The 12449-nt window shown below is 42.6% G+C and overlaps 1 protein-coding gene across 6 annotated transcripts in view; it reads right to left on the bottom strand.

The window, feature by feature from the left end:
* LOC118124395 (triple functional domain protein) overlaps positions 1–12112 on the bottom strand; it is a 79993-nt gene extending 67881 nt beyond the window's left edge. For 3 of the 6 annotated variants that reach the window (XR_004698728.2, XR_004698726.2, XR_004698727.2), the window contains exon 1: positions 11746–12112. Coding sequence is in view for 3 of the 6 variants with exons in the window: in XM_035182116.2 (XP_035038007.1) it covers positions 11746–11815 (70 nt within the window). In the remaining 3 variants the exon portion in view is untranslated. The remainder of the gene's footprint in view (positions 1–11745) is intronic. The other 3 variants (XM_035182116.2, XM_035182114.2, XM_035182117.2) reach the window with 3 other exon arrangements.
* Between the last annotated feature and the right edge of the window lie 337 nt (positions 12113–12449).

A 12449-nucleotide genomic window follows, 5' to 3' on the forward strand; every position in this document is an offset into this window, starting at 1 on the left:
TCCATCTCCGCTTCTCCATTTTTCCTCTTTGCCCCCTCAACTCTTTTCGCTCTCTCTCTCTCCTTGTAGCTTGTTTTAAGAAAGAAGCAGCCGGGCGGCAAATTTTCCCCAAGCTCACACCAATTAGCTATCACGCCGGAGAAATTACAGAACGAGAGCACAGTAGATGAGGAAAAAGTGGGACAGGCTCCTTTTTATAAACACAGAGAGGCGAGAGGTTCGCATGTGTGTGTGTGTGTGTGTGTGTGTGTGTGTGTGTGTGTGTTGTATATGACTTGTTCCTAAGAGGGGAATTAAAGAAGAACCAAAAACTTTTTCATTTATAAATGTAACAAATAACCTCAAACTTATTTTCCCTGGCTAATGGACTAAAAGAGTATAACTGACTTCAAAAAAAATTATGGTAAATTATGGTAAAACAGTTCGAGTGAAGGCCAACTCACACTACCCCATTTCACTTCTTATGAACGACTCTGACAATGTTCTTAAATACTTGGTTCCGCTTGACCAGATTCCTAAGTATCCTGATGGTTATGTCACTATATGAGCAAACTTCTGCTTTCTCATTTTGGTTTATTTTTCTATGTAGACTGGAGATGCACCGTAATGAATCGGATTGCAGCACGTTAGCTATTCCTGAACTCAATGGCCTACATCAAGATCGTAGACACAGACCATCACTATTAGCACTTATCTGCCGGCCTTTGCCCTTATAGTCCGTATCATGGCGGCAACCTGTGTGTCTGTGTGAGTGGCTCAGCCAGCGATAGTGCAGGCTTCTGCCGACCTGGTTTACAGAGGCCCGTTGGTAAAGACATAACGTAGGTCAGTTGGACAGACATGGTAACTGTTGTTACTATGGTGACAGACTGCAAACCCAGCCTTTTGTGGTGGGCATAAAACACTGAATGCAGCCATTGCATCGAAAGCTGTCCTAACTCAGTACATTGTGCAAAGTTGCAATATCTATGTTTTACATCACTGATATAGCCTAAAATCAGATTTGACCATGTCCTCGTCTGGATAGAAAGACAGTTGTTTTTCTTTAATCTTGCTTATAAAAAAAACAACGAATAAGTAAACAAACCAACAGGCGTGGATACATAACCTGATAAAAGGTCCATTATATAGACCATGTGGACAATATGACTGCTCCCTCAAAGCATCTCAATTGCCTCCTGGTGGCTGGCTGCAATATAAGTCCCACCTCCTCCATGTTAGTGGATGGAACATTGAGCAACTAAAAAAGTCAAAATACAGGTAAAATAGATTTTTCTGTTATTGTAGGTATTTCTTATCACACTGAGGTTTGTTCAGCTATTCATTTTATCCGGTAGTTTGCTTTGAATTGGTTATTTGATGCTATAAAATAAAGGGGTGAAATGTCACGATTAACAACTGAGACCGACTCGCGATTGGTCGAGTATGTTTATTGACAGGACCTTGATACCTCGACCGGCCTTTGCCCTTATAGTCCGTATCATGGCGACAACCTGTGTGTCTGTGTGAGTGGCTCAGCCAGCGATAGTGCAGGCTTCTGCCGACCTGGTTTACAGAGGCCCGCTGGTAAAGACATAACGTAGGTCAGTTGGACAGACATGGTAACTGTTGTTACTATGGTGCAAACCCAGCCTTTTGTTGTGGACATTAAAAACTGAATGCAGCCATTGCATGAAAAGCTGTCCTAACTCAGAACATTGTGCAAAGTTGCAATATCTATGTTACATTACATTTGACCATGTCCTCGTCTGGATAGAAAACGGAGCAGAAGCTCAGTACTGTATCGGTACCAACCCGAGTGTGTTCATATCCTTATCAATGTAATCATGTAAGCTATTTTATGGCTTGGATTGGATTGTGTTTGAAGTCCGCTATGACTACTTTGACTATTTTTAAATGGACAGAAATATTAGGTCTTTTGCCCTTATTCTGAATAATATTGTGATGATGTTTACATGAGTTGCTAATAGAATATTCAATTCATATTCTTGTTTATATGTTGCAGAGCTTAGCACCGGACTTAAGGCGACAGAGCCTTTTTCGAAACCTGCACCCCCACACTGAAACTTTCTTCCCACACAAATCAGAAATTGCACTGAACTGTCCACATTCAAAATATTACTCAAAACACACCTTTTCAGAATTGCTTTGAATGTTTGATTATAACATGTTTCTTATATTTCAATGTGGGATAATAATTCTAATTGTCATTGTTATAGTCTGATTATGGTTCACGTCAACATTAGGTCCTATTACTTGTTTACACTTGAACCCAGAGCACACATCGTAAAGAAGAAGACTGTTGAATGGCCATGTTGCAAAATGCTGTGAAAATAAGTGACACATTATGTTGTAATAAACTTTTATAGTCCTTCAACCAAGTTATCAAAAAGTATTGTGTTGGCATCAGTAGAGAAATTACATCATGACAATGTTATTGACAAATTTATCAAATTTGTTACAGCTTGTTTGTGTGTGTGTGTGTAACCATGTGAACTGACCTATCACTAATCCAGCTCCCTCTCTCCACCCCTACGCACGAACACACACACACACTCACAGTAATCCCAGACAACAAACACCAGATTAGATTAGGTCAACGTGTGTAATCCAATGAATTGTCACCTCTAACATGGCTAATGCTGTTAAAGCTGACATCATCACAACATCACACACCTGTCCTGCTGTCACGCAGCTCTGCTGTCAAACACGTCATCTATATATCATGTGTTTATATTGTATGTTTAAATGAGCAGATTTGTTGTTAAATCTGTTCTTGGCCACTCTGCTTTCCCACACACTCCCTACCCTCTCTGAGCGGGTCTGCAATCTGCTCACTATATTATTAATAACACACTGACTTTCTGGTATCATGACACTGTTTATTTATATATTAATATACATTAATCAGGTTTTACTCTAAGCATTTACATTAATGGCAATCTTATTAAATCAATTTCTGTAATGACCTTACTGCAGCATAGCAAGTCATGCATGGTTAATATTATATATATATATACACTCTTTTTAAATGCCTCACTAAGCTTGCCCTCTCATTGGTCGGCTGTTTCAGGAAGCTCTCCACACGCTGCCATGTATGGCTAATACTGAGAGAGACAGAACTTGTTTACAGGCATTTCACTGTTGGGGAAGTGAAGGTTGTTCCCTCTGAAATGCAATCTGGTGTTTTTTGTTCTGGTTTAGGGCTTGTATTACTTGTATTACTGTGGTACGCCTAAAAGTTCACGCTGACATCATACATGCTTTGGGCTATGAGCAAAGCAGCGCTCCCATTCATTTTTCCTTCATGGCTTCACCCGCCGTGTTCTGATTGAAAAATTACAGTGTTTTGTCTAGCCACGCATCTGTGGGCTGGCTCATCCGACCATTTTTGCCGTGGACCCCGATCTGTCAGGTCAAAACCTTATTGCCTCTCTTACTGTTTTGGTTGTCCCCAAAATCTTAGTTATGTATCAGTAATTTCAAGATGTAAATTAATAACCCGCACTTACATTGTGCAATACAACACTGCAATTGATTCCTTCCTGGTCTGCATTTGTAAGTGAGCTTATCAGATTTTAAGGCGTCGTGAAATTTCCTCCTCCAACTTCCATGTGATAGACGTAAACCACTAAACCTGCTTTGGTGCAGACAGGAAACTGTTACTGCCACCATGGGAAATGTACATCTTGGCTCACCTCATGACAATAATTGTGGAAGCATATTGAACAAAGAATAAAATGAAGCAGGCAAAACCAGAGTTTTCACACTGAGAGTAACCATTGTTATGCCAAAGTAAACCTAACCCAGATGACCAGTCCTCACAAGCCCTGCGATATGATACATAGATCAGCAGCTCAGGCCTTGAGCAAGATGATGTATTGTGCCTGCTTGGAATCAGGTTTTCCCCCAACCAACATTTTTCCAGAGAAAGTTGAAGTTACTATTAATTTCCTGAATCATTTAAGCATCTTTCAACTAATTGTTTTGGTTTTCTGACCTACAACATTCCCTTTTTGTTTCACTCTCACATACCTAAAGGTAGGAAAATAGGAATGTGGACAATATGACTGCTCCCTCAAAGCATCTCAATTGCCTCCTGGTGGCTGGCTGCAGTATAAGTCCCACCTCCTCCATGTTAGTGGATGGAAGCATTGAGCAATCAAAAAAGTCAAAATGCAGGTAAAAATAGATGTTTCTGTTATTGTAGGTATTTCTTATCACACTGAGGTTTGTTCAACTGTTAATTTCAAACTGTAGTTTGCTTTCAATTGTTTTTTTGATGCTATAAAATAAAGGGGTGAAATGATTAACAACTGAGACCGACTCGCGATTGGTTGAGTATGTTTATTGACAGGACCTTGATACCACGGCTCCTCTCCAGGATCACTACTGTGCAGACTTTGGCTTCAAGTGACATCACCAGTGCAAAACGGCAGTGTCTGTTAGATACGTTAGCTTCATTACTGGATAGTGGGAGAAAGTGTCATCCATCTTCAAACAGGCTTTGGTCTTATACTTTAAAAAGTGGTGCTGAAGTGACCCTTCTTAGTATTTTTTGGAAACTAGTCCCTCTTTCGGGCCAGTTTACGAGTGGGCAGGATTTCTGTCTCAGGACTGTGGAGTAACAGTGGGTAATTTACAAGTTTATTTGCCAAACATAACATTGAATGTTTTCTTTAAATTCTGGCAAAAAAAGCAAGTACAAGCATTTGTTCTAATTCTGATCTGAAGTTTTAAAGTGAGAGAGAGAGAGAGAGAGAGAGAGAGAGAGAGAGAGAGAGAGAGAGAGAGAGAGAGAGAGAGAGAGAGAGAGAGAGGTCATATCTCTGTGATTAAATGCTAATGATTTACCAAAACTTTGATGGTTCTAACCTGGCCTCCAACAGAATAGAAAGAGGAAACAACAAAATCACAACCCCTACTGAATTCACAGCAGACAGAGGATTCAGCTTTGTCTGACATCTGTAAATCTGCCTTTAAAATTTAATGTAGCTGCACCTGTCATTATGGATGAGAAAGATTGTGTGTTTACTCAACGACTCGTGGGAAAATTAGGGCAATTTAAATAATTTAGACCGATATTTTCAAAATTTGTCAGCTATTTTCTCTGCAAAAATATGAGAAGGTGACAAACAGAGGTTGTTATTCAGGACATGAAGATAATCCTGTTAAAATAAGGCCAGCAGATGATGGTTAGTTATATTATTTGGAAGAATTCTCTGTCCAAAACAAACAATTTTATGTTGATGAAATCCACTTAAATGTCCATGTTTTCGTCTGTGCCACTAATGGTTTTCGAGTGCCTGAGCTGCTGGTGCTGTTACCATGTGTTTAGTGTTGCATTTATGTTTCATTTTGAGGGATGTTTCCTAACTGAAACATCAAATTTTTAATGCCACAATAAACGGAACAGTTGGAGTAGAAAGGATGTGTTTTCATTCCCATGTTTTGGCTTATTCTTCAGGCCATTCTTAAAAGCTTTTTACACAGCCATCCATTTGCCCTCGATTGAAGCCGCCCGGCAAATAAAGGGATAAAATCTCTTAACCATCATCTTTGCCTCCAGCTGGCTTCCATTTATTATTTCTACGCCACTTTTTTGCACAATAGTACATTTTACATAGTTAAAATGGCCAATGGCTGTGGGGAAGCAGGAGCGAAAGTAGTACACTGTAAGCTTAACAATACAAAGACAGGGAGAAGATGAGATGGAGGGGACAGCGACAGGGTCAGTGAGAGCGGCAAATCCGAGACAGCGCTTGTGTGAGTAAGTGTGAAATGCAATTGAGAGGGAACAGCGGCTGCCTATCACAAAGCCCCTTGTACAGGGAACCACATGATGCCTGGGTGTCATAAAGCATTACCCTCGATTACTCAGCCTCAGCTCCTAAAAACTTTCTTCCTTATCCTCAGAGTTCTGTGCTCTGAAGCCCACGTTGAGCCAAATACTAATCCTACAGTCTTTAAGGCCCTGTTCAGACCTGGTAATAACATTTGTCCTCGGATATCCCATCACAAGTGGTAAGCGTTATGTTCGGGACACCTGGCATTAAAATGCGTCCTGAATGTGTCTCCTGTGACCACTTTCAAATCTCATACTCCCACTCTATAGGCAAACAAACACTGAAGTCATTTCTCTCCACCAAGACCAAGTTATGTAGTTTTTACCCGGTCTGATTCTACAGATGTGTCCGATGTCACTGTGTTTGTGTCTGTGTGTGTCTGCATTAGTGAGCGAGCAAACAAGCAAGAGTAAGAGGTATAGAGAGAGGAGTTAGGATGGCTGAATGAATTTAAGTATCAATAATGTGTTGTTCAGTGTTGATATTGTGGCCGTAGATACAAACAAATCAACCTTTAGACACTGAGAAGCGTAAAAATAAGTTTGATTCATTGTGAAACTACAGCAGGTCAGAGACATCAGATGACTGGGGTCCTTCATATGTGGCCCAGGACGCTTTTGCGTTCACCCAACCAGAAGATTATGGCCGCATGCGACCCAGACCACTTCTGAATGTGGTTTGGGTTATCTGATCTCAAGCGATTAGGCTGCAGACCTGTACTAAGCCCTGACTACTTGTGATCAGATCACTCAGGACAGACGTTAACACCAGGTCTGAGGAGGGGCTAAGAGTAACACCGTCTAAAGAAGAAACCATCATATAATATGTTTCATTCCACACCTAAACAACTGGTGTAGATTTCATAAAACACTCTTGAACTCTAACTGTAGAAAATGTTGCAAATCGATCAGCAGAACTGCTTCATCATGTGGTAATTTTATTTGTCAGAGTTTTATATGTTGCTGGAATTGGTCGATCACGAACATTCTTCAGTTTCTCAAAATGTCATTTCTGAAATATCAAAAATACTGCTGCTCTGATTTTTACCATTCTTTCTTTAAATCTCTCTCAAACACCCCCCCCCCCTCAACTTTACTGAATTACTAAATCGCCGGAGTATCCTTTTAAAATCATAAGTGGGGTGGGGTTGGCAATTGGAGGCTTTGGTTAAAATACCATGTTTCATATAATGTTGGTTGACTTTGACCAACCTGTCAAGTACAAAGGAAAAACAAAATCTATTTTATCAAGACAGCAGCAGCATGAAGGACAACAAACACAGTTTTCATTCATTCATTTCTATTGATCCATGATGCACCAATCATGTGTCCACTTCGATCCCATAACACAGGATGATAAAAAAAAAATCTGCTTTGTACAGCAAAGGGCTTAAGCATTTGCTCTTCGTCTGACTTGGCAGCTTTAAGCCTGGAGGAAACCTTTACTGAGGAACCTCAATCAGTCTCCATCTCCTGGATCAATATCCATTAGTCTCCCAGTGCGTGTGCATGCATGCATGTGTGTGTGTGTGTGTGTGTGAGTGAGTGAGTGTGCGTGTTCAGACCTCATCCTGGGTGAATGGGCCTGAGTCATAAATGCAAGCTCCCTGGATCAGATTTCTCTCCGTCTCCTGCTGGTCTGTTTCACTCACTTTCTCACAAACACACTGAAGCTCATTCAAACATACAGACCAACCTTATATACAACATGTTGCCACCTCTAAACATTCATTCATAGCGGCCTGGCACTGCAGACGGCCGTTATTTTCTTTCCCCCACTGTGAATAATACCCTTCACAACCGGCAAGTAATAACTGTATGAAATCAACACTAAATCAGCCTTTTAGTCGTCAGTGTGGTGAGAGATATGTTTGACGCAGAATTGCTTGATGATTGACAACATGCCACAACAAAACTCCCCGCTTCAGAACTCTGAGTCCTGGGTATTAATTCCAGTCTGGAAGACGGAGGGAGAGAGAGAGAGAGAGAGAGAGAGAGAGAGAGAGAGAGAGAGAGAGAGAGAGAGAGAGAGAGCTTTTTTTTATTAGTTGTCATTTTGCATCAGGACAGAAGTGCTCAACATGACGCAACAAGAACGAGGGAGGGAGGAAAACATGAAACAGACATTGGCGAATCAATGCTCAGACGGCAGAGAGAGAGCAGCGCAGAAAGTAAAGAGGGAGGACATTAGAAAGACAAAGAGGCCAACGCCGAAGGACGGAAAAAAGAGAAGGAGGATGGAGCTGGGGATTGGGGCGGGGGGGCTAGCGTGGCCTGTGGCAAGACACTCAAACCTGTGCATGTCGGAACAAGATTCCCAGATCTATGAGGAGGAAGTTCACAAGCAAAACAAAGAGGAGGGCAGACCGAACGTGACACTCAAGCCTCACAACAAGCATATTATACAAAGCCATTGGTGGGCCATCTAAAGTTAGGCCTACAGTGGTTTCACTACTGAGACGACTGATTCAGGATGTCTCCACTTAGAACTCATCTTGAGTCAATTAGGGTTGAGCTAACGAGTAACTTAACTGATGATTATGTACAATATGAAGTGGAAATCATGCTCAAAATGTGTTATTAATAGCATTTCTGTGTCCCCAGTAGCTACACATTGTTTGGGGACAAAAGATTTGATCGCTTTCGCAATGAATGCAATCTCACTTTTACAGTAAATATCTTGTCTATAGTCATCATTATCTCATGCAGTAGGTGGTCTTGTCAATCACTGTCCTGCTGTGTTCAGCGCCAGGAACTCTGTGGGGGGTAGAACAACACTGTAGCGGAATCTAACACAGAGTACAGACAGCACCTCACGTTTGTGACCGAAGCCCAATCAAGCTGCTTTTAGACATGCACTGGACTCCGCAGTTCTTACGTATTTTCTACATAGGAGGCGTGTGTGTGTGAACGCAGAGGTCCTGTATGAAGACGGCTTCAGTGACACACAACTCAGTCAGATCCGTTTACAATGACAGAAATCTTTGTCTGTGTCTTCTACTTGTATGACTCCTCTTTTTCTCCCTGAGGCATTTGTATTGTTTTGTTTTTTTTTGACATCTGTTTTTTTTGACATCTGTCTCGTGTTAGAAATGACATCTACAAACCTACTCACTCACGCTGAAACCTCCGTATAACACCTTGTTAATCGCATGTTGTCATTCACATGTTGTCAATAATTGTTGTTCACTTCCAGTAGGCCATGTTCAGCAATGAGTATTCAAAAAAACATAAACTTGGGTAAATGTCAAATTTGTTTTAAGACTGTGGTTAACATTAGAGGAAGTTCAGATTGGGTGAAGGTTTGTTGTGATGTGAGTTACTGTTTGGATGTAGCCAGGACCAGCACTGTGATGACAAAGAATGCTTCAGAGTACAGACTGGCCTGAAATTTTAATTGTATTTATTTGAAAAACCTGTGATCAGATTTTAAAACTCGTGATTTTAACACGACCAGTGGCAGGAAATGCTCAAACAGGATCCTTCAACTGTGTTTATGTCCTCTACAGACAAATATTTGTATTCATTTCCTCCACATTTTCTACTGCTGCTAAAACAAAAAACATTATCCGTTATTACTCTGAAACAGACAGATAGAGAGTTAATGTGTTGGTTTCAGAATTGTAAATAAAAAGCTACTTCTGTTGGACAAACTAAGACTGCAGCGACAATAACAAAGGGAGACATATCAAAACATTTTAAATCCTACAACAAGTCAGCAACAGATCTGATTAGCAATGAAGCAGAATGGCTGCAGCTATACAGCGTCAACAAAAACACGCACCAAGTGTGGCTGCAAGTGAGTTACAGGATGCCTCTCTCCGCCGAAGAGGAAACCATCAGATCGGCTCAATGCGAATACTGAACTTCCCTCTGTGGCTTTATTATCTCGCTAGACACAGAACCACAGGAGCCAGAAGCTGGATATCAATACTCTGCATTCGCGTCCTTGTTTACACCCCGAACTGCACTTCAAAATCATCTCAGTTCTGCCACAATAATCTCAAACATGACAGTGTGTTAGAACAGTCAGAGGTTTGGCTTTTTGTCTCTCTCTTACATGCCACCGTTTAATATTTTAGTATCACACAACTATGAACTTTCCACCAGGAAAAAAAATGAATCACTTATTAAATCGCTATAAAGAGCAGCTATCAGTAAATGGAGCAACTTGATTAGAACACATACATAAGCAGTAATCTATGAGCCACCAGAGCAAGTGGGGCAGACATGACATCAGGCACTTGATCCAATTCAGTGCCTGCAGTCAGTGAACAGAGCTGCAGGCTTATCTGGCACATCCAAGTGCTGCCCACGGGCTCATCGGCTCCCTCATGTCAGGGACCCACAAACACACAGGCCTTTTGCCCCATGAATCAAACATCTCATTCGGCTGTATCACAGAAAGCTCCACTTAAAAAAATGCCCTCTTGGTGTATATGTTTATACTGTACATTTGGTGGAGGCAAAGAAAATTAACATCTAACAAGCAATCTTAATACTTGCTGCCTCATACAATGTCAGCTATGTAGAATAAAACCTAACTATATGTGTCTACAGCTCTGCTAAGAGCCCAGGACTTCACAGTTTATGAGCCATTGTTATGAAATCACTGTAGGCCCGTGTTGGGACTTCAGTCCCAGTCCCTGCTGATCAAATGTGCCTACTTAGCTAATGTTAGCAATCTGCACATACAGCTGGTTAGCATGTAACCATGTCTACTAGCCAACAGTTCCGTTGTGTGTGAACAAATCGGTGTCATTGATTTACGAGGGTTTATTCTACAGCAGCCAGCTGACCGTGGTACTGATCAAAACCAGCAGCCTGCTTGGCCTTGATAGCTGTGTTCCTCAGCTAGCTTATCCTGCACAGTGCACACCCTGGCTATATGTTCCACGCCATGTATTGTTTACATAGCTTGCACGGTTGTGCCACATATTCTGACCGAGTTTGCGGTGAAGTGGATTTAAAAAACACGCGGACGGTAGTTGTGAGGGTACTTCACGCCACAATAAGCTGTTCAGACCCACGACAGCTTTGTCTTCTCACTGGCAAGCTAGTAATGCTACACTGGCTAGCGCTCGTTAGCAGACAGGATTCACCAAATCTGATGCAGGATTCACTAGCTTCCAGGCTAACATTGGAAGCTAATGTGGAGAGGAGTTAGTTGATCCGCAAGGTCCATTATCGGACAGCCCCGATCTGCCTCTTTACAGCACTAACTACAGCCACTTATCTCGGTTTGAACAACATTACATCACTTGTGTGTGGTGTTAACATTGCATCACATGTCGGGGACTTTGACAGTGTGCTTATCATGATGAAAAAGTCGTTTTGATCCAGGCGCCTGTGGCTTCGGCTGGACGGAGAGCACACATGAACGGATCCGGTGTTTTCCCTTCCTCCTCGCCTTTACTGGTTCTAGCATGAATGTCACATGCACGTTTTGACAGCAGACAGTGGTGTTAACGTGACACTGGCACGAATAGAAAATCCCAGGACGGTGCGTTTTGAAGGAAAGCATTAGGGAAAACCGACCGAGCTCTGCCACATCGCAGAGATTTGTCCGAAAATGGAACACGGCTAATTAGCGCTCTAGCTAACGTTGCCTAGCTACACAGCCTGGATGGGGGCTCTCTCGTGTGTAGCCCCTGAAATACATCCAAGAAACCAAATTACACATGTTCCAACAACTGTTCTGATCATTGCTGTTTGTCTTCCACCTCGTTTGTGGCAACCATTGTGGAATTAATCAGCTAAAACCGACCCTATGTGTAAGTAGCTGAGCCTCCAAACAGACTGCACATACGGGAACAATGTCCCTCACGTAGCTGGACCGAAAGGAGCAGCTCCCAGTGGAGCTTCAGTCCGACCTCTCCCACTTATTTTCGGGCGCTTACCGCTCTTCAAATACGGCGTTATGTCGCCGGCGTCCTTCGTCGTCTCCTCCGCTCCTTCCCCGGAGCTCATGGCTGCCTCGACCCGCGCCCGGAGCTCAGTATCTCCCGAGTAAATCCCCCAGAAAACCGAGAAAAAGATGGCACCAAATCACTTCTGTCCCGACGAAAGCGTCATTGAAGACACACGGGCGGTCGCGGCGGCGGGTGGACGCTAGCAGTGCCATCTGCAGACCTCCATCTTGGGGGCAACGTAACTGGAAGCGGTCGGCCAGGGGCACCGGGTTCCTCCTCGGAGTGGAGCCGAGGGGAGAGTCGCTGTGGCGCGGAGGAGGGGGACGGGAGGGGCCGGGTCGCTGCTCGGTGAATCTCCGTAAGCTTTCGGAAATGAGCAGACGGAGGGTCATCAGAGTGTGCGTGTGCGTGTGCGTGCGTGCGTGTGTGTGTGTGTGTGAACAGTGAAACGTTCAAACCAGTGAGTCATGTAGCAAACAACCACACATAAATAATAACAGGGCAAATAAAGACTTTCAGCTTCGACAATGAGCAGGAGTTGACGGTGTATTTATTCTATAGCTCAGTTATTTAAAACTTACACACCATGATTTATTCATCTGTCAGTAGTTTCTCTTGTGTTTCATTAAATGTGTTTGATTGTGGGTTCTTCACACTTTAATCCCGGAGCCTGGTAAAGTCTCCTGCACACA

This window comes from Hippoglossus stenolepis, chromosome 17, assembly GCF_022539355.2.
Source record: "Hippoglossus stenolepis isolate QCI-W04-F060 chromosome 17, HSTE1.2, whole genome shotgun sequence".
Classification (NCBI taxonomy): Eukaryota; Metazoa; Chordata; class Actinopteri; order Pleuronectiformes; family Pleuronectidae; genus Hippoglossus; species Hippoglossus stenolepis.